This window comes from Python bivittatus, unplaced genomic scaffold (genome assembly GCF_059951505.1).
Source record: "Python bivittatus isolate LINGU-HERP-01145 unplaced genomic scaffold, Pbiv_v1 ctg000330_np1212, whole genome shotgun sequence".
NCBI lineage: Eukaryota > Metazoa > Chordata > Lepidosauria > Squamata > Pythonidae > Python > Python bivittatus.
This window is the reverse complement of record NW_028277058.1, coordinates 1,301,385-1,324,755: the sequence shown is the minus strand read 5'-3', so window position 1 is coordinate 1,324,755 and position 23,371 is coordinate 1,301,385. Positions and strand designations below refer to the sequence as shown.

Here is a 23,371-nt window from a genome sequence, read left to right as displayed (position 1 = left end):
AGCTTTGGCATGGTCTGGAAAAGGAACAGGGCACTCCAGAGTTCTCCTCAATATTAAGTTCCCAAATTGATGAATTTCACACGTACATATATTGTCTACTCTACACTTCAGCTGAAAAGTCTCCTAGGATGGCTAATGGATCAGTAACAAGCCAGCTTTCCCTTCATTCAGACTTAAACTATAAAATTTACAGGTCATAAAAGAAAAAAAAAGGGAGGAAGAGAGAGGAGGAAAGAAAGCTATTCAGGCACTGGTTTTAATTTTTCATTAAATTAAAAATAGTTTATTAATAAAATGATTCATATTTCCCAAATTAAAGAAGTGCTTCAAAAATGGATGGGATCAATATTCCAGAAAAGTAAAATTGACCGCGATGGCAACTAGCATACAAATGAAAAATGCATGCTTCAGATTTGACTTACTTTTTGCGTAGATGGTGTGGATACTGCAATACCCATCCCAGATCCTGGGAGAACAGAGAGTACTTTGTACTAAAAACAAGCATAAGAAAAAAAAACACTGTTTATATGATGAATACTTTCCCTTGCAACAGAGACATGAAAAAACTAGATCTGACCAGTGCAGAAGTTTAATCAACAATATCCTATCCAGATATCCAGAGCACTAAACAGATGCACTAAAAATAGTGTATTATAACCTAGAATGGCCCAAATTTGAGATAAGCATTTCTGAATGTTGTTTTTGCAGTGGAGGAAAAGAAGCAAGAAGAAGGTGCTAGCTTTGCTCCTTGAGAATCACCGTTCTCTTGCCAAGCAGATGCACTCCACAATTGTTCCACACAGAGGTAAAATCCAACCATTGGATTGTATAAAAGTTTTAAAAAACAGTAACTGAGTATTGATCAGAATAGCCCATGCTATTTGTTCTATGCATAAGTACATCTCACACAACCGTTGTGTTTAAATGGTAGTATCAGGTCACTATTAGCTATGTAGGTACAGGTAGTCCCCAGGTTAAGAACATCCAGGTTACAGACGACCCATAGTTACCAACAGAGCCTATTATAGCAAAATTTGAATTAAATGCACAATGATTTGAGTTAAATACACAAAAATCATGCAATTTTTTAAAACTCCCGTGGCTTGATTATGCAGGTAGTTCCCAGTTTAAGAACGAGTTCCGTTCCCAAGGTCTGTCCTTAAGTCGAATTTGTAGGTAAGCTGGAACAGTATTATTGTATAATACTGTATAACTAGTACTGTGTAATTAACTTGAATCATTGTGTATTTAACTCAAATCATTGTGCATTTAATTCAAATTTTGCTATAATAGGCTCTGTTGGTAACTATGGGTCGTCTGTAACCTGGATGTTCTTAACCTGGGGACTATCTGTACCTACATAGCTAATAGTGACCTGATACTACCATTTAAACAGAACGGTTGTGTGAGATGTACTTATGCATAGAACAAATCCATCAAAATAATTGGACCCAGTTGGTCATTACTAACTTGTCCCACTGGTTCAGTGGGTCAGGATTTATTCTAGATCAAACCCTATATATGATGGAAAACACAAACCACAGAAATTCATTAAGTTTGTCAGGTTCGGCCGGCACGGCGCTCAAGGAAAGCTTGCCACCGCGCTAACTTCGCTACCGGCTGCTAGCCGAGGAAAAGAGGAACTGAAAGCGCAGTTGATTAATGGCCACCTGCGGCTAGCCAAACGAGGAAAATCACAGTGGAAGCTTTAACTTGACACTGATAAGTGGCGCGCACCAACAATGAGTGGAGCCATGGGCAGAGATCAACGCGCAATCCAGAAGCCTCGGGTTTTGCATGTGACGGGAGGAACCCAAGGGAACCAACCCACGCCGGAGGGGACTACCAATCAAGGACAATGGGACCCAGGCCGAGCCTGCCATTCCGGACAATTAAGGGGGATGATTTGGGGGCTGATAAGCCACGGCAGTAACGCGATCGCGGGGCATAAAACACGGGAAAGGGAGAAGTATAAAGGAGCAATGTAAATGTACCAAGCCAGTCCTGGCTTTGCTTGTAACTGTTACGTTACGCATGAGTAAACCTCTTTTGTGAACCACATGTGTCACGGGAGTTTCTCTTGTCGAACAGGGCAAATCTTACAATGTTATGTTACAGAAACAGAAAATAAATCTATTTCTCTCTGGTATTAAAAAAAAATTAGAAACAAGTTTAAAAAATGTGTCATTGTGGGATGTTCCTGATACAAAAAGGTCACTACAATGTAAGCATGAAATTTAGCATTTCTAGAAACCAAGTCATTAATTCATATAATAAAAGGCATTTGGGGGCATGTCAAAGATTCAGCATCTATAAAAATCCTTTGGTGAAAAGGCATTTAGAAAAAAGAGCTATGGTTAGAGAGTAGGACTAGATGATTCTTGTGGTCCCTACAATTCTGTGATTTTATTATTTCCTTATTTAGAAAATGTATATGGTTGCCCATCTTAAACAGATAACTCTGGGCAGCTACCAAACAGTACATAAAAAAACGTGATAATAAAAACCAACATAAAATAATACAGAATGCAATTAACAATATATAACCAGGGCTCCTCAAAACAACTCACAACACAACAAACATATTGGGCTCCATTAATGTCCCACCCTAACATCTGATGAAGGAGCCAGGTTTCACAGCCTTCTGGATCTCAGAGGAAAAGCTGTTCCAAAGGTCAGGTGCTGTTTTGGAAGGTTATAATTTGAGATTTGGATAGCACGGATATTTGTGGTATGATAAAGTCAAAGTTAATGTGGACTTTAAAAACCACTATATTAGAAGATCTTTATTAAAAGTTTGGACTAAATGCAGACCACTTCTATGCCCTAAGATGCCGATGTGGACTTCTATACAAGAAGCATTTTATAGAACTGAAACAAGAGATAAAAATAAATGGATGAGATATAAAGACTTATTAGAAAAAGAACAAGGAGAATATAAAAGCAAATCAAAAGAGCAATTGGTTTCAGAAGGACATACTTTTCAATGGCTTTCTTATATGCAATATAAAGAAAAATTCAAAATTGATAAAAAAGAATTTGGATTCGAACAGAATAAATTGGAATTTGAAATTCAACTATGTGAAACAGATGAGCACTTAATAGCAAAAATGTATAAATTATTGTTGAGAGAAGAAATGGTTGAAGAACAAGTTAAAGAATGCATGATTAAATGGGCAAAAAATATTGGACATAATATACATATGCAGCAATGGGAAAATATGTGGTCTAAAGGATTAAAATTTACTTTATAATTTGAAAGAAAACTTTTATAAAATGTTGTATCGATGGTATATGACACCCCAAAGATTATCAAAGATGTATGGGACAATTTCCAATGTTTGTTGGAAATGTAACCAACAAGAAGGGTCGTTCTACCATATGTGGTATATGACACCCCAAAGATTATCAAAGATGTATGGGACAATTTCCAATGTTTGTTGGAAATGTAACCAACAAGAAGGGTCGTTCTACCATATGTGGTGGACATGTAAAATTGCAAAGAAATTTTGGACTCAAGTACAATCTTTGATGCAGAGCATACTACAAATAGAGGTTCCATTTAAACCAGAATTATCCCTGTTGGGGATAATGGACTTTCAAATCGGAAAGCATCTTACCAGAATTACTCAATACATGATTACCGCAGCAAGACTTTTGTATGCACAATTTTGGAAAACCCAGACACTACCAACAATACAAGAATGGTTGCTAAAACTGATGGAAATGGCAGAAAATGATAAACTGACTTGTTTATTAAAAGAAAAATCGAATAATTATTACCTTAAGGAATGGAAACCATTGATGGACTACTTGCAAAATGCAGGCAGGGTGAAGCTTCCATGGGGATTTGAAGATTAGATTATAAATGTAATGGGATATGTTTTGACAAAGAATTATTCCTACTTAATGCATTAAAAACTAGCTCCTATGACACTCTTATTATTCTTAAGACCAGAGATAGATTGGAAGCTATCTATTTTTCATGTCTTTCTTCTTTTTCTTTTACTTTATCTCACGTTTTCTTTTCTTTTTCTTTATAATTTGTATTTTCAATTTTCTTTTTCATTTCTAACTTTTAACTTTGTAATTTTAAAATTTCAATAAAATATTACTAAAAAAAAAAAAAAAGGTCAGGCACTGTGACAAAAAAGGCACATCTCCTGGGTCTCGCTATGTGTAATAGTACGTGGGAAAGACCTTGGGAGGCAGGGCGAAGAGATGCTGCCTAGGGAATGGTCAGATAAGAGACAGCATAGCCTGCAGCTGGATAGTGGGCAGAGCAAGAGGCTCAGAAGGGACCCTCCCTAAGTTCTCGGGCTATAAAGGCGAAGGCAGGAGAATTGTACTTTCAGACTTGCAAGATTCTGTTAATGTAGCTTTACAATAAAGTAAAATTAGTTTATCTGGTTGTTTTCCTGTCTGGTCTATCTGATAAGGCTGACACTATGTGACATTGTTTCAGAGAAGGGACTCAGAGCATGCCCATCCTGCCAGATCTGGTAGGATGAGCTGAAGCCACTAGAGATAGGTAGTTGTGCAAGTAACTGGCCCTGTGCCATGCAAGGCTTTAAAGGTGGTAATCAACACCTTGAATTGCACCCAAAAGACTCCTGGGAGATAGTACCACTTGTGCAGCAGTGATGCCACATGGATGAATCTTGATGCTCCCCCAACTGTGCACACTTCTGCACCAGCCAAACTTGCCAAATAGTTTTCAAGGGCAGCTCTTTGTAAAGCATAATACAGCAAGCCAATCAAGAATTAACTACAGTATCATGACCATCAGCAGAGCCTCCCAATCCAGGAACAGGTCCAAGTGCACAAGATGAATTTGTGAAGGCCTGAATGGCTGCCACCTGCTCCTTGAGCAGGAACCGTGAGTTTAGGAAGATCCTCCAGATTATGCACCAAATCTGTTTGGGGAAATACTACCCCAACCAGAATTAGAGATGGGAGGTCTCCAGATCCAGGGCCCCCAAAAACCAGAGCCATTCAGTCTTGCCAGGGTTGAGCCACAGTCTGTTCTTCCCCCTCCAGACCCTCACCATCTCCAGGTGTTAATCCAATATAGACTTAATCTTGATTAAATTTAATCTCAGGAAAGAAAAGAGGCTTTTGACCAGCAGAAAAATTAATTCACAAGTAGGGGCAAAATTTACTATGGCTGTACACTCTTTAGCAATTATTTGGAGAAACTATTTCAGGCCTCAAATGAGCATAGCAAATCACCGCTATTCACTAAAACTGTTCCTCTTTGTTTTCAAGGTTCTTTGGGATCCTGAAAAAAAGTATAGCTTAGCAACTACATCTTTTTTTTTTCAGGCTTGCACAGAATTCTGGAAAAAAAATTACAGCCCACTTAAGGAATAGCAGAGAGGTGCTGTGGTCACACTTGGGGAAAGTCTGAAGCACTCCTTCCAACTTATTTTTGAGGCATGTACTATGGTGGATTGCAGGGGAGAGCAAGGTTCTCAGGAAGGAGGGGGTGCATTCCAGGAAGGGCAGAGAGACAAGAGATAACAGAGTCTGGAGCAGGAGCGTGGGAAGTGTAAGCGATTTAGGACAGCCACTCCCTAGAATCTCCCACGGTATATCTACTAGTTGCAGTAGTACAGATTTAGTCTGGCAAGATTCTGTCTATATGGTATAAGCAATAAAAGAACTGAACTCAGTTGGACTGTTTCCCTGTTATTCTTGGACAGTCCTACAGCTAATGCTAAATCAGGTCATACTAGCCAGAAATCACAGGTTTTTGGACCTTAATGTCCCAGGTGGCAGCTGTGAATGGATGTGCTTTTTAGTCCTAATCAGAGAAAATAACTCCCAGTAAATCTGAGATTTATATTTTATAGGATTTCACTGTATCCATTTGCTATTTAATACAGTATTTTAAAATGGAAATTTTTACCATGACATGATAGATATAAGCTTCTTCAACATAAAAGGAGTTAAAAGCAAAACACTAAAGAAACATCAAAGACTTACCTTTTGAATATCTGTTATATCTGCTAGTTTTATAACTTTGTTTCTTTTAGATGAACCAGATTTGGAACTTTCAAAACATAAGTAACTAAAGGCAAGAAAAGAAAGAACATAAATTAAATAGTAAAAAAAACAAAATGATTTAAAACACTGCCATTAAGTTGAACCTTTAAACACACACACACACACAGACAAATAAATAAAATGCTGTATATTTCAAGATGATTTTAACATCTGATAGATTATACTGATGGATAGATTACATTGGAGGCATGGATAGATTACATTGGAAATGCATAAGGATTTGTCGAAAGTTATTTCTGCAGCATTTTTCATTATTTTTGAAAGCTACAGTAATTCAGACCCTTCAATTCATTCTTTAACTGAAGCTTGACTTGACAACCTTCCACCTTTGAGAGCAATCAAAGGCTAATCTATGAACAAGATATTATGTTTGAAGCTTGGTACCTCTTGTCTGATCCAATTAGTCCAATTCACTTATTTTCTGGCATTCTTACATGACATGCCCTTATCACTTTTTTTCTTTTTGCCTTTGAGGCAGTTTTTCACTCCTGGCGACTGCCTGGCAAGTCCCTGCAATTTTCTTGACAAGGTTTTTTGGAAGCAGTTTGTCATTGCCTCCTTCCTAGGGCTGAGAGGAGTGACTGGCCCAAGGCCACCCAGCTGGCTTTGTGCCTCAGGCAGGACTAGAACTCATGGTCTTCCAGTTTCTAGCCTGATGCCTTAACCACTACCCCAAACTGGCTTTCTCCCTTACCACATATTAATCGTGAATTTGCTCTCTTGCAAACCAATGAAGATCTCATCTAAGGAAAACCCACTGAAAACAAGTTCACTCTTTTGTAGAGCCTTGCATAACATTCTTTTCCATTAATGTCTAGATTATATCTCAGTCTTGCTCATAAGGGCTTGTGGCAAACATCTTCAACCTTCCTCTTCAGCAATGTGGACATTTTAATGGATTTTCAAAAGACTCTGAAAGTTACTTTCTTTACAGTTTACAAAAACACTGTTAACTTCTTCTTTTTCCCACTTAAATAGAGCTACCAGATCTGGGCGGCAGAAATCTGGACAACACTGGGCGGTGGGGGAAAAGCAGCTCTTTATTGCCAACTAGTGATCCTCCAAATTTTTGCAGCCCAGATTTAGTAGCTGTAATTTTAACATTCTGTCATAAATCATGCAAAGACTTACTTTTCTGTAACATAGAGAACTCCATTCCTAATGTAATCAGTGGTTATCTTCCTATCTCTGTTGATCAAGCAGCAGCGCCAGCCATTTTCACACACTATCAAAATAGTACAATTAGTCCATTTTATTTGTATAGTGTAAGCAGCTGTAATATTGGTATATTTCAGATACACCTAAAACTCTATACACAGAGTGGGCAAACAAGCTCCTACAAAGAAGATATTTTCATAAAGAAAGAGTGAAATCTTCAATAAACTTTGATTTACACTGGTAAGTCTTTCCTTTTGAAGTTATCAAAACAAGAGAACCTAAATCTTGAAAGTGCATACAAACTCTTCTAAACACTGAAGTATATGTTTCAAGCTAGGGTGAAGTTACTCCTCTGACAAGCTTATCCTCCATTTCCTCCCTCCCACAGAGGTCAAACCAGGCATAACTTTTGCACAGAGAATCTGTTGACTGCAAGATAAAAGATTAATGTTGACCTCCTGCCCATGGAATCCAACAGCAGGTAACATTATAATATCATTCATTTCTGAATAATGCTACTTTATGGGCCTTTGGGTCTACCACCAAGATTTAGAGTTGTGTGAATACCTGCCAATGGACGCTCATGTTCTGATAAATTAAATACTTCATGGAAGTTTCCTCTCTTCGTATTGTGAAAGCGGCTGGTTTCCTCCTCTCGGCTCACTCCTGCTGAGGTGTTCGAACCTACACAACTTCGGGATGCTGCTGTTTGAAGCTGAAACAACACAAACTTGGTAACTAAACCCATGTGTAGAAATCATGCAAGCCTCAGCTATGTTATCTTCCCTTGTCCTGCCTCAGGGCTAGAAATCCATGCCTGACACAACTGCAATCCTCCTTCACAATGTCCAGGGTTGATCAACTTGGAAAAGATACCATCATATCAGTATGCTCAGAATCATCACGGGGTACAAATTCTTAGGAAACTGAATTCCAACATAGCTCTTTCATACATAAGCAGTTCTACTAAATGCAGGATATTTTCTGAAGGCTGGCCTGCAGAGCTTCACTCTTTCAGCTACATCTTCCACAGGACTATATACCATGTAACTAGTCTGTGTTGTGACCCAAAACAGTCCGTGTCCCTGGGGATTTTTGACATCCTTCCTAGTGGCAAGACAATGCCTTGTCCATGAAAAAATAAAAAACAACCTCAACTATCAGAACTTCGGGGAGCAGCTTCTCATGAAGTTGCAGGACCTGCCACCAATAAGGAAAATCAGCAATCTGCCAGGCTGTAATTTAAAACACTTTAGCTCTAGATGCTCCCAAAGCACCCAAAAGCCACAGATAGGATCTCATTTCTCATCAAACTCAGGAAAACAAGAGATTCACCTGGCATGATTTTTTTCCAGCAAAAACTGATTAGCAGGGCTATTACAAGATGTGGAAAATAGGCAACAAAATATTACTGCAAGCTACTCTGAAAAAAGCTTTATTAAAAAAAAATGTTGATGATAATATATGCTTTTTACATGGGAAGTCCATTCACATTCCCACTTACATATGAAGTCCCATTGACTAGGCCAAGCTCTAACCAGCTTTTAAGAAGCATACACTCAATATTGATTCAGGAATGTTGAATATATACCAATATTTTCCTAATGTTTAGCATTCTAAAGGTAATGGTAGAGCAGAAAAGCATAAACTGCTTTTTCATCTTTATGCATTTTGACCCATGGACCTCAATGCTTAATTTGCTGTTTTGTATCAAGTGGCCATTTAATTTTGGACACAGCAAACATATTCAGAGGGATTCCAATATACACAGAATCTAAATTAGGGGTAAGAAACGTAGTCTTGTAGCTGAATTACAATTACCAACATTCTCAGCCACCAAGGCAACTAGGTTGGTCTATCACAATGTTTAAATGAAGACATCTTCCATTTCTGCATCAAGCATTTTCCAAAATAATATGTAAACGATTATAGCAAGAGGACTTTCCTGATTACTCATTTTGAAGTTATATCATAGTGTTAATACTGTTGTATGCATCTAGAGTTTTCTTCTGTTAATTAATTAAGCAGAGTAAAGTTAAATAAAACAATAATTATATAAATGTTTTGCCACATCAAGTTTATCAAACCATTTCTTCAATTGAATAGGGACATATTGTTGAACACAATGCAAAATTCATCTGCTAATCGTAAAAACACTTACTACATGTCTGGATCTTAAGATTCAAATCAAGACCAATTAATATAATTAATACAAATGTAAACATTAAACACGCTTGCATACACACACCAGGGGTGGGGGGGTGGGGGGAGAAAGATAGCAGGAGGGAGAAATTGCAGCTCATTCTGACCATAAATGATCCAACTAAAAGACGGGACATGTTCTACTCTAAGATTCATACCTTTTCATGACCTGACAGCTAGCAGTAAGAGAAAGCAAACAAACAAACAAACACAATGTGATGATGACAAAAGAAAAAAGCAAAACCTATTTAATTGCATCATATGCAGAATAAAAATATGAACTGAGTGAATTGGCAAGATTTTTTTTTTTGCATACCAAAAGACTACACCCAATAATTAATTTTTTTTTTTTAATAAAAGGGATCAGTGGATAGAGCACACCTTTTGAATTTATTAAAACTATGGTTGCCTGGCTAGATTTCCCCATCTCAGGCTCCTGACCTGCTTTGCACAGGTTAGTTGTCTTTAATAATTTCTTTAATGATGACAATTTGGCTGAAACTGACTCACAAAAATAATTGAGAGTGTATCTGTGGCCTTTTTTTAAAAAAGAGATGATTCTGAAAGGAACAAATGACCTTACAGTAGATATAACTTAGCTCTTCACTTGTTTTATAATTCAGCATTAGCTGAATAAGGCAAATTAAGGAAGATGCTGACAGGGTTATTAATGGATCTCTTTGAAGGACAACAAGGATTGAAACATAGCTATCAGCAGCTCCATTGTTAAGTGATGGGGAGGCACTTTAAACATTCAGAAAAAAGAGTCAGATAAAACTTGTTCAGGCTAGTACCACTTCAAATGTGGGTGGAAAAGAACACTTCCAAAAATCCCCCGCTTATATCTGTTGCACATCAAGGAACTAATTCAAGCATATCCTTTTCTCTGAACCTGCAGGACACTTTTTCTATCTAATAATTACATAGATCTGCTATGCTACTTTTTTTCTGACCACGCTTCATGGAGCTGCTCTCACTTCCCATTAGAGGATCCCTGAATGGGGTGGGTAATCTTTTAATAGTCTACTGTCACAAGGAAGCCTTTCAGGGGGTGGAGACCCATCACCTATCTTGGTGAGACTATGATTTTCCATTCCTTTCTGCTCCCTCCAGGTTTTAAAGGTTGGGAAATTCTCTTTAACCTTTTCTTTCTGCTATGCCTAATTTAGGACTTAGCTGCATATTTTATATGTATGTTCCCAATTCAAAATTGCAAAAAACAATATATTTTTACTGTAATGTCTACTTTTAGCTACCACATTTAGAAAGTGAAAGAGCCTGTCTGTAACAGAGACCACCGATTACCCATGCCTGATTTAAGGCTGGAAGTGTTTTTTTAAAGTAATAAAACTTTTTTTAAAGAGAGAGATTTCCATTTTTACTATATGTTATCTGATTGCAAACAAACCTAACATTTGTTCAGGACAAACAGGAAGAACTTTCCAACTCTTATCTTTTAGCTCTTAACAATGTATTCAATGTCTTAACAACTAGACTACAGCTTTGTGAAATACAAAGCAGCAGTTACTGGTTTCTTGACAAGTCACATGGACTAAATATGCAGCCCCAGAATACTGACCTGGCTAGCTGTTGCATTCTAATTTCCATAAACATAGCCAAGATTATCATTACTTCAAATATATGCAATTATCACAATTACACAGTGAGCAGTTAACAATTAGTTTACACTGAACAGTGGCACAAGCAGAGCCAAGTCTCTTAGCTGGACTTTGTACCCCACAAATCTACTTTCCCTTCTTTCTATGAGTTCAAGTTTTGATAATAATGTATTACAGTATTTCAAACGCTGACAACCTTTTTTAGAGGAAAGTATTTCTTTTTTAATTTTTAACCTGGCACACTTTAAATTTTAGAAAATATCTTTTTTCCATTGAACAATCTCTTACTTTAAAAGCATCATATTCCTATGCCTGAAGATTTTAGAAAGAGGGGGATAGGCAGCAGCAGTAAGCTGTTAGTGCATGGGAATGTAAATATTGGATCCAAACCATTAATAACTAGCCCTCTCTCTATGTGCTCTACTCACTGAAGCCACACAGATGTTGTTGAGCTGTGTTATGGAAGAAGAAACAGGAAAGAGAAAGAGAAAGAGAAAGAGAAAGAGAGAGAGGGAGAGAGAGAGAGAGAGAGAGTGTTACCCGTCTTGATACTGTAGCATTAGCCCTCTCTTTCAGCTGAGGATCTGTAGGCAAGTTCAACCATATGATATAAGGTGTATCATACTTTGCTCGTAGTCTTGGGCATCGTTTGAAGACGAAATCGATCAGAAAAAATTTAATTCCTGCATAAAGTCCTGCAGAATTAGAAAGTCAAAGATTGGGATGAGGAAAGTGTCAGAATTGAACTATGAAAACAAGATTATACTATAAATATTAGGGCTGTGCAAATACTCTGAAAGAGATCTTTAGCAATACGCAGGAGCATATCTCAAGATCCTTCCTTGGGATCATTAAAGCAGCTGCCTCTTTTTCCAGCATTACATGGCTGGTTTGGAAGTATCTCCACATAGTTGTTCTGCCTCCCACACCCAAATTCATCCTGAAAGCAAGTTTGCAAGGTGAGAAAGGCTCAGAGATACTCACCCAACGTTTGTAATAGCCGCTATTTAAAAATAGGAGTTTCAAATTTTATTGCAACAAATGGCCAAGCAAGAACTTCTGTAAGCTTCTAAACTTGCTGTCCAGCAGGATTCTATCAAGCAGCTCCACAAGAAATCATGATTGGGAAAACCATCTAAGAACATTAGAGTAAAACTGGACAGTGGCTGGTGTGGGTCTTCCGGGCTGTGTGGCCGTGTTCTGGAAGTTTTGTTTCCTAACGTTTCGCCAGCATCTGTGACCGGCATCTTCAGAGAGCAGGAGCACAGACCGGCATCTTCAGACAGCAGGAACAGTTCTCTCTGTGCCCAGGACAAAACTTCCAGAACACGGCCACACAGCCCGGAAGACCCACACCAGCCATTGTATTCTGGCCGTGAAAGCCTTCGACAATACATAAAACTGGACAACTTATATGCACTGTCGAATACACAATTTAAGACTTTGAAACTAATGCCTAATTTATCATTGTCCTTGACACTGTTATTGAACATAGACATTCTAATATGCTCTTCCTGGAACATTTATTTCCTGGTGACCCCCAAGCTACTGAAGATGTGGTCCTACCTTTTATTATACTGCAGGATATGGAATTCTAACATTTAAGAAAATGTGCAACATGAAAATATAATAGTTTTACCTATTGCAAGCCCAATGATCCTATAAGGAATGCAGCAGGATGCAATAAAAGCTGCCCATAAGGCAATATATAACTTCTGTGTTATTTCAGGCTGGACCCACATGAACAAACTGTTGAGAGAAGGGGGGGCGGGAACAAAAAATAAAGTTAAATAGGTAGCACTTAATTATGTCACCATTCAGGCCTGCTGAAAAAATAATGTTCTGTTAGGAAGAGAAATATATAAAAACTTACTTCTTAATTTTTTCCAGTATATCTGACATTTTCCCAAACAAATTCTGTAATCAAGAGACATAAAGAAAAGGAGTATCAGATTGGAATATGTATGTGTGTGTATGAAAAACAAGAAGTTGACTTGGGACACCCCCAAAATCGAACCCTCTACATTTACTATGTTATGCTATTTCTCAAATGATGTGGGAAAATCCACTGTGATTAATACAAGCTGCCTTCCATGGACTGTTTTCCCAGTCCAGTGCGCTATGCTTTCATGGCAGCATTTCTCCTGTACCGATTCCTACCTGCAGCTGCTAAGTGGAAATCCCAAAGATTTCATACCTGTGCTTTTTGTGCCACATCCAGAACAAGCTGGAACTTTTCAGACACTGTTAAATCTTCTTTGGGAGGTTCCTAAAACAATAAAAATAATTTGTCATCAAAAAATGAATGCATGGCTTAAAACATGCTCCCTGTTTAAAGAAAGGAAAAATACTCTGCAATAATGTTGTGATTAATCTTAACTATAATTTACGGAGACAAGGCAGCTGCATAAACAGCACTTTAAAAACCAACCAGCTTGTCTAGTGTTAAACTATGATTACTTTAAAAAGGAACAAAAGCATCCAATATATTTCTCGAAGCTATCCCCTAAGACAGGGAGGGGGGAGAATAAGAGTCCTAGGCTCACCAAGTATTATTCATTCATATAATAATAAATCATAATTTATGGTGACATCCAGATCTGGCTTTTGTGAATATACGTTGGTCTGTATCCAATGTTATCTTTTCACCAGTAGATTGAACACAGCTGGTGGACAATATTCATTTTGCATCCTTCTCTGCTCCATGTACCAAGTCCACTCTAGAAAGTTTGGAGAATTTGGAGCACAATCTACATCCCATCTTCACAGAGATAAAACAGTAGCAAAAGAACTGGAGATGGATTCGAATAATACCATTTGTTTCACATATTTTGCAGACCTTAATCCAATCCAAACTGCTTCTGTTAGATTTTCTGACCAGTATGACCACATGGATCATGCTTTTCCATAATGTTAAAATAGATTAATTGTCTGGAACTACTGCAACTAGAGTATTTGAAGAACATCTTGGTGTCTGATGAACTAAACTCATCCTGTGGTACTATGAACACGTAATAAACTATTAAAATACATGTTTTTAGTGTAGATATGACAGTTCTCTTAAACTTCTAGGGGAGAATTTATGCATTTGCTCTGTGTTTAGATTCCTAAATCTTATGCAGACAAGCAGGCTTGGTTTTGGCCAACATATCTTGCTTGCTAAATGGAAATAAAAGCTTATGACCTCAACCATGCAGCTGCCCTCAAAAAGAAATGACTGGACTAGACATGCCCTAATACGGGCAAATTATTTTAAATCATTGTTCAGAATTTCATATACAGTGGGGCAAAAAAGTATTTAGTCAGCCACCAATTGTGCAAGTTCTCCCACTTAAAAAGATGACAGAGGCCTGTAATTTTCATCATAGGTACACCTCAACTATGAGAGACAAAATGAGAAAAAAAATCCAGAAAATCACATTGTCTGATTTTTAAAGAATTTATTTGCAAATCATGGTGGAAAATAAGTATTTGGGCACCTACAAACAAGCAAGATGTCTGGCTCTCACAGACCTGTAACTACTTCTTTAAGAGGCTCCTCTGTCCTCCACTCGTTACCTGTAGTAATGGCACCTGTTTGACCTTGTTATCAGTATAAAAGACACCTGTCCACAACCTCAAACAGTCACACTCCAAACTCCACTATGGCCAAGACCAAAGAGCTGTCAAAGGACACCAGAAACAAAATTGTAGACCTGCACCAGGCTGGGAAGACTGAATCTGCAATAGGCAAGCAGCTTGGTGTGAAGAAATAAACTGTGGGAGCAATAATTAGAAAATGGAAGACATACAAGACTACTGATAATCTCCCTCAATCTGGGGCTCCATGCAAGATCTCACCCTGTGGGGTCAAAATGATCACAAGAACGGTGAGCAAAAATCCCAGAACCACACGGGGGGACCTAGTGAATGACCTGCAGAGAGCTGGGACCGAAGTAACAAAGGCTACCATCAGTAACACACTACGCCGCCAGGGACTCAAATCCTGCAGTGCCAGACGTGTCCCCCTGCTTAAGCCAGTACATGTCTGGGCCCGTCTGAAGTTTGCTAGAGAGCATTTGGATGATCCAGAAGAGGATTGGGAGAATGTCATATGGTCAGATGAAACCAAAGTAGAACGTTTTGGTCTAAACTCAACTCGTTGTGTTTGGAGGAGAGAGAATGCTGAGTTGCATCCAAAGAACACCATACCTACTGTGAAGCATGGGGGTGGAAACATAATGCTTTGGGGCTGTTTTTCTGCAAAGGGACCAGGACGACTGATCCGTGTAAAGGAAAGAATGAATGGGGCCATGCATCGTGAGATTTTGAGTGAACACCTCCTTCCATCAGCAAGGGCATTGAAGATGAAACGTGGCTGGGTCTTTCAGCGTGACAATGATCCCAAACGCACCGGCCGGGCAACGAAGGAGTGGCTTCGTAAGAAGCATTTCAAGGTCCTGGAGTGGCCTAGCCAGTCTCCAGATCTCAACCCCATGGAAAACCTTTGGAGGAAGTTGAAAGTCCGTGTTGCCCAGCGACAGCCCCAAAACATCACTGCTCTAGAGGAGATCCGCATGGAGGAATGGGCCAAAATACCAGCAACAGTGTGTGAAAACCTTGAGAAGACTTACAGAAAACGTTTGACCTCTGTCATTGCCAACAAAGGATATATAACAAAGTATTGAGATGAACTTTTGATATTGACCAAATACTTATTTTCCACCATGATTTGCAAATAAATTCTTTAAAAATCAGACAATGTGATTTTCTGGATTTTTTTTTTCCCATTTTGTCTCTCATAGTTGAGGTATACCTATGATGAAAATTACAGGCCTCTCATCTTTTTAAGTGGGAGAACTTGCACAATTGGTGGCTGACTAAATACTTTTTTGCCCCCCTGTATATATTTATATGGCTCCTGATACTTTGAGATATAAGTTATAAAAATAAGACTTAAAATTTATTCCATGTTCTTCTTTAACTAGACATTATGTAATATGGTCTTTTATACAATGTTTTAAAAAATAACAAAAATGTTGGACAACATATGCAGTTACAATTTGATTAAAGTTGAGTTGATTAAAATTGTCAGAATAGAAAATACCTGATAGTATGATTTTAAAACGCATCAAAACATTCATATGAACATTTGCAAAGTTATCTCAACATAATTTGGACTTACAATAGGCTCAGAAACTTCAGGCACAATACTCCATTGTATTCTCCATCCTCTAAAAAAAATAATATTTGCATCAAAAAAGAAACACACAGGCTTTTCTATGTGGCTCCATAACAAGAGAACAGAAGAAATGCATTTAAAAAGCAACTTGTGTGGGTAGCAGAACATATAGTTTCAAATTTTAAAAACTTCCCTTAATACAGTCCTGACATCCAGTTTAAAGGGATCTCATAGTCCTGAATGTTCACAAAATTGCAGTGATCGTCTCCAGGAAGGGTTGGGAGTTTCTGAGTTTCTGAACAGCCCCTGAAAGAAGATCTTTTCCTTTATGTCCTAGCACTACCTAAGTAACGTATTTCTGGTATGGAAGAAATCTGTAACACTGTTTACTGTATGTAAACACTCCCTCAAGTCTAGCTCCACTCCAGTAACTAAATGGGGACATCTATGCAGTTTTCTTGGCAACACAATGGCAAAAGATTGGGAGACCAAGCCTCACCAACTGTGCCAATTTGAAACCAGCTCAGCTAAAGACCAATCAGCAGTCAGGACACCTGGCTATAAAGACAGGAGCCCAGTTGGTCCCAGTTTAGTTGCCCGTGGTCTTTATAGCAGACCATCTTGCTTCTGATGATACCAACCACAGCTGTCAGTGACATGTCAGGAAATCTGTTGCCTGGATCACTAAACCATGAACCCCAACACTGCCCAACAGGATGGCAACAGCTTACCACCTCCTTCTTCCAAGGGGTTTTCTCATCTCCCAGTCTAGCCAACAACCCTGGGATTTCCCTGGTGGTCTCCCATCCACACAGTAATTAAGCCCAACTCTGCTTAGCTTCCGAGCACAGACATGGTTGGCCAGGTGCTGCCACCTGCTGAGACAGCCAAAAAGCTAGAAACTGAACATTTCTATGTGCCGTGCAAAATTTTTATCATCACTAGATTTCTAAAATTTCTAATTCGCTAGAGCATCAAGGACTGGAACTTCTTATTTTGTTACCAATTTTAAAAATAAGTGCATTAAATAGGAAGACGAGATAGAACGAGAGATTATTTATTTATTTAGACAGGCTCATAAACCACTTTAAATTACGTAAGATCAGGCAGCATATACTCCAGTATTTGAGGCGTACCTAGTATTGACAACATATTGAAGAGTGATTACCTGGCTATGAGGTAATTTAGGGACAACCTCAAAATTGCTAAAAATAAGAACATAGGAATGGCCCAGCCATGCCATACAGCATTCATGTAGATCTACAAATAAAAGAACAAATAAGCAACACAAGTTATCTTTATATGCAATTCTTATGTTAAAAATGCACATTAACAGCAATGGATATGAATCTTTCATTGCAATCCTACATATCTTGACTCAGACATCAGTCACATTATGTTCACTACGTAAATTTAAAAGCAAAACATTCCTAATGAAGTGTCATGTATCTATCCTGTCTTTTGCTCCGGAGCAAATGGCAGCATACATCTCACTGCCTCTTCCCATTGTTCCCTCCAACAACTCTATGAAGTAGGCTGGCTGCAAGAAACTGACTGATCCACAGTCACTCAGTGACCTTCTGTGACTTAGGGTGGTCTTGAACATGAATTTCCTTGGTGCCAGTCTAACATCTTTACTACTACACCCAGAGACCATATATTCCCATGTGAACAACATTATGGATTCCCATACTATATTTTTCAGCTTTTACAGAAACCAGAATTAAATAAAAATCTATTTATATACCATATGATTTAGAAAGGAGAATATAGTGGTCATTTCAAATAGAAGAACAAAGTAATGGGTATCAGACATATCAGGAATATCAACAAGATTTTCTGGGCTGCAAATATCCATGTGCTAATTTATAGGCACAGATGTGGGTTTCTTTAAATCAAACAGAAACATGCAACATTTATTTATTTAACAAATTTATATGGCCCCCCATCTCACTGGATGTGACTCTGAGTGGCATACAACATCTCATAACAGGAGCAATACTTGGCCAATTCAAGGGCTTTTTTAAAGTGTTCTTTCTTAAAGATACATTAAGTCCTCTTTTGTTTGGAATGACTGAGGCAAAGGTAGAAATAATTTTCTATAAAGAAACATTATCTATAGGTGAAAGTACCTAACATTGGCTTCCCCCCAGCTTGACTTTTTTTTAACTGCCCTGTCCTAGCTGTCCAGTTACAATTCATATAATTACTATAATATTAATATTCATTGTTTTGAATAAGAGAAGATATGCTAGCTCTCTGAGAAGAGAAAAGGAAGATTTGGTAGCAATTTGATGTAATATTTTACAAGGACAAACCATCCAAAATTGTGTTCTAAGTATTTATTATATTTTAATTTTTTTTTTTACTTGAAAAAGTACTGTCGAAGTATTTAATAACAGTCTTGGTTAACAAAATGATTTACTCCCTCATCCTCCACTATATCCAAACACACAAATCTTAGCAATGTCGAGAACTCGCTGTTAATCTGACAAAGCAGGTTATATGCACTGAATACAGCAGATCAGACTGATTCTAAGTCACATTTTCAAAGAAACCATGAATGTTTGCAAATATTGGTAATTTTAAAGATACATGACATTAAGATAACAGGCATGACTTGCCTGTCCCATAGTTCTTAACCTAGAATTTTACAAGAAGGTTAAATTCCAAGATATTTTTTTAGTAAAGTTCCCCTTCTTTACAAGCCTAACACCCACTTCATTGATTGTGAATGGCTTTTATCATTCTCTTTTCTGTATAGAACAAAAGTCATATTGTGTGTTGCTTGACTGAGAAAGAACAACTTACAATAAAGGCAATAGCAGAAGTGTAGACAGAATACCAGTCCGATAAGGCAGAAAGATTCTTCACAAAATTTGTAACAGGTTTGGCACCTCTCTCTAGGCAGAGCAGAAAATATAGATATAACTTTAACTACTTAGGAGTGGTTTACAGGTGACAATAGTACAATTCAAAACCACATAAGGAAAACATACAAAGACTAAAAGTAGAAATAGCTAAATTTTTTAAAAAATCAAATCAAATAAAAAGCCATTCAGAAAACTTTCTACAGATAACTCATAGGTACCCATTTGTATGATCTTCTTATCCATGCTCTCCTATGCTTCTTAATTAGGCAAGGCTCCATATGATTTCTGGAAAGTCACAAGCTGAATAATCCACAGATTTACATCACTTGACTCACTAAACTACAAACTAATGTACAAAACAACCTCCAATGAAACAGAGACAGCATGATAAAGGAGCTTTGCCGTTGTTTTATGACCTACTTCACACATACAACTCATCCCTTGATGTAGCAACTTCCTCACTATGAGCATGTTTATCTGAACCTGTCCCCAAATCATTCACATCCGAAACATCCTAAATCTTACTTGTTTGTCTGATCCCTCTTCTCTCACTTCTCATATAAGACCTCAAGGTGGCATACACAGCTCTCCTTATTTTTCCCCTGTAACAACTCTGTGAAGTAAACTGGCTGAGAGACAGAATACTGGCCCAATGTCACCCACTGCGGGTAGCCTAAAACTTGGGTTTCCCTGCTGGCAATCCTTAACCACTACACTACACTGCCTCTCTCAGTATAGGAGACAGCAACAGAATGGGCAAATCTATCACTTGTTTGCAGTGCATGCTCCAGGTCTGGATCACCTCTCCTTTCATGCTCAGAGTGAACAAGGTCTACTGAAAAGTCACTCATGCCTATTTGCATATGATATGTCAGCCCGTTACAGATATATGAACTACAGTCAGGTCCAGAAATATTGGGACATCGACACAATTCTAACATCCTTGGCTCTATACACCACCACAATGGATTTGGAATGAAACAAACACAATGTGCCTTAACTGCAGACTGACAGCTTTAATTTGAGGGTATGTACATCCAACTCAGGTGAACAGTGTAGGAATTACAACAGTTTGCATATGTGCTTCCCACTTGTTAAGGGACCAAAAGTAATGGGACAATTGGCTTCTCAGCTGTTCCATGGCCAGGCGTGTGATATCCCCTCAGTACCCCAATTACAATGTGCAGATAAAAGGCCCAGAGTTCATTTCAAGTGTGCTATTTGCATTTGGAATCTGTTGCTGTCAACTCCCAAGATGAGATCCAAAGAGCTGTCACTATCAGTGAAGCAAGCCATCATTAGGCTGAAGAAACAAAACAAACCCATCAGAGAGATAGCAAGAACATTAGGCGTGGCCAAAACAACTGTTTGGAACATTCTCAAAAAGAAGGAACGCACCGGTGAGCTCAGCAACACCAAAAGACCCGGGAGACAACGGAAAATAACTGTGGTGGATGACCGAAGAATTCGTTCCCTGGTGAAGAAAACACCCTTCACAACAGTTGGCCAGATCAAGAACACTCTCCAGGAGGTAGGTGTATGTGTGTCAAAGTCAACAATCAAAAGAAGACTTCACCAGAGTGAATACAGAGGGTTCACCACAAGATGTAAATCATTGGTGAACCTCAAAAACAGGAAGGCCAGATTAGAGTTTGCCAAACAACATCTAAAAAAGCCTTCACAGTTCTGGAACAACATCCTATGGACAGATGAGACCAAGATCAACTTGTACCAGAGTGATGGGAAGAGAAGAGTATGGAGAAGGAAAGGAACTACTCATGATCCTAAGCATACCACCTCATCAGTGAAGCATGGTGGTGGTAGTGTCATGGCGTGGGCATGTATGGCTGCCAATGGAACTGGTTCTCTTGTATTTATTGATGATGTGACTGCTGACAAAAGCAGCAGGATGAATTCTGCAGTGTTTCGGGCAATATTATCTGCTCACATTCAGCCAAATGCTGCAGAACTCATTGGACGGCGCTTCACAGTACAGATGGACAATGACCCAAAACATACTGCAAAAGCAACCAAAGAGTTTTTGAAGGGACAGAAGTGGAATGTTATGCAATGGCCAAGTCAATCACCTGACCTGAATCCCATTGAGCATGCATTTCACTTGCTGAAGACAAAACTGAAGGGAAAATGCCCCAAGAACAAGCAGGAACTGAAGACAGTTGCAGTAGAGGCCTGGCAGAGCATCACCAGGGATGAAACCCAGCGTCTGGTGATGTCTATGCATTCCAGGTTTCAGGCTGTGATTGACTGCAACGGATTTGCAACCAAGTATTAAAAAGGGAAAGTTTGATGTATGATTATTATTCTGTCCCATTACTTTTGGTCCCTTAACAAGTGGGAGGCACATATGCAAACTGTTGTAATTCCTACACCGTTCACCTGAGTTGGATGTACATACCCTCAAATTAAAGCTGACAGTCTGCAGTTAACGCACATTGTGTTTGTTTCATTCCAAATCCATTGTGGTGGTGTATAGAGCCAAAGATGTTAGAATTGTGTCGATGTCCCAATATTTCTGGACCTGACTGTACATAAACTCTAAGCGCATTAGAATAAATATGTGTTAGATACTTACTCAATCTTCTCATATTTTCTGTTAGTCTGCAAGTAAAGAATAAACATTTAGAGAAGCCTTTTGAAGATGAATGTTTCTGTTTACTGTAGTACATCTAATGCAGACTTGATTCTTAAATGATATGCATTTATACATTCATTTTAGAGCTGTCTTTAAAGGTAAGATAGAAAATCTTTCCAAGACAGGAGTCAAATAAAAATATGGAACAGTAATACATACTGTTGTTGATTACAGAAATACAAACACACACACACGCATAATTGCGAAAGAAACAGAGAAATACATTTGACAAAAGTAGTAGATTTAAAATTGCATTTCCATATAAATCAAATTTAAAATAACAATTAAGAACTACAAGATGTAAAATATAGAATGTAGGCCAATATCAAATTATGATAGAATTACGAAGTCTTTGATAAGCCTCTATTAACACTATCCTGACTGTTACCTATGTATATTGATCCCAGGGATTTTTGTTTATTGCTTTTTATAATAAGAAAGTGGGTCTTCCAATATAATTTACCGTCTAGCACTGAGCGGCTCTTCGGTTTCCACTGTGTTTTCTTCTGGTTGAAATCTGAAGTCTTCAATATATTCCCCAAATTTATCATAAATCCACTTCTGAACTCTTGAACACACCATGTGGCTGCGTTTATCTAATTATCAAAAACACATTACATTTTTAAGCAACTTCCAAAACAGTTAGTTCAAAACTACTGAGAGAAGCAATTACGCTAAAGCACAACCAGAAATCCTTAGATAGCAGGATAATTGGTATTAACAGAATCTATTGCCCTACAACATTCAGGGAACTAAACTTGTCCATTGGCAAAAGGGCTCACCATAACATCTCATACTGGAATGAGTTTCATCCATGTCTGAATGCATTGCTACTAACAATCTTTTCGCTAACCATCTGGAATCACTGAGTCTTAAGTGGAGATGAACTATGCTCAGTTTAGCCTATTCTGAAATGAGGAAGAGCTGCAGCTTACCCTGCAGACCAACAACTGATAGGAAGATGCGCTGCAATCCTGCATCCTGGAATTTTGCCAGTTTATTTCAACGTGATCCTTCTATGACCTCAAACACTGGAGCAAATGGCCTTTCTTCTAAACTCAACAATGTCTTAGGAAATGCATTATGTAAACAAGGAGCAGTGGGTTACGTGACACATTCTTTAATATTGCTCCATTTACACTTCCCATATTAAAAGGTCAGTAGGTTGCTTTTTTCTTAGAAAAGTAACTGTAAAATTCTGGAAAATTGCAGAAGCCTCCTGAAAGATATCTTGTAGGACACTTGTGCAATTTTTCACAATTTTAGAAAGTATCTTTCAGGATACAGTGGGGCAAAAAAGTATTTAGTCAGCCACCAATTGTGCAAGTTCTCCCACTTAAAAAGATGAGAGAGGCCTGTAATTTTCATCATAGGTATACCTCAACTACGAGAGACAAAATGGGGGGAAAAATCCAGGAAATCACATTGTCTGATTTTTAAAGAATTTATTTGCAAATCATGGTGGAAAATAAGAATTTGGGCACCTACAAACAAGCAAGATGTCTGGCTCTCACAGACCTGTAACTACTTCTTTAAGAGGCTCCTCTGTCCTCCACTCGTTACCTGTAGTAATGGCACCTGTTTGACCTTGTTATCAGTATAAAAGACACCTGTCCACAACCTCAAACAGTCACAC

General features: G+C 38.2%; 1 protein-coding gene across 2 annotated transcripts in view; it reads right to left on the bottom strand.

The window, feature by feature from the left end:
- The window catches only part of GRAMD4 (GRAM domain containing 4), a 102,274-nt gene that overhangs the window by 4,915 nt on the left and 73,988 nt on the right, over positions 1-23,371 (bottom strand). For both annotated transcript variants that reach the window (XM_088141639.1, XM_007441011.3), the window contains 13 exons: positions 22,199-22,331; positions 21,676-21,701; positions 19,021-19,112; positions 17,378-17,469; positions 16,213-16,261; positions 13,246-13,317; positions 12,922-12,965; positions 12,688-12,797; positions 11,589-11,743; positions 7,795-7,942; positions 7,201-7,294; positions 5,989-6,073; positions 423-491 (listed from right to left, as the gene is read on the bottom strand). In XM_088141639.1, coding sequence (XP_087997765.1) covers positions 423-491; positions 5,989-6,073; positions 7,201-7,294; positions 7,795-7,942; positions 11,589-11,743; positions 12,688-12,797; positions 12,922-12,965; positions 13,246-13,317; positions 16,213-16,261; positions 17,378-17,469; positions 19,021-19,112; positions 21,676-21,701; positions 22,199-22,331 — 1,169 coding nt within the window. The remainder of the gene's footprint in view (positions 1-422; positions 492-5,988; positions 6,074-7,200; positions 7,295-7,794; positions 7,943-11,588; positions 11,744-12,687; positions 12,798-12,921; positions 12,966-13,245; positions 13,318-16,212; positions 16,262-17,377; positions 17,470-19,020; positions 19,113-21,675; positions 21,702-22,198; positions 22,332-23,371) is intronic.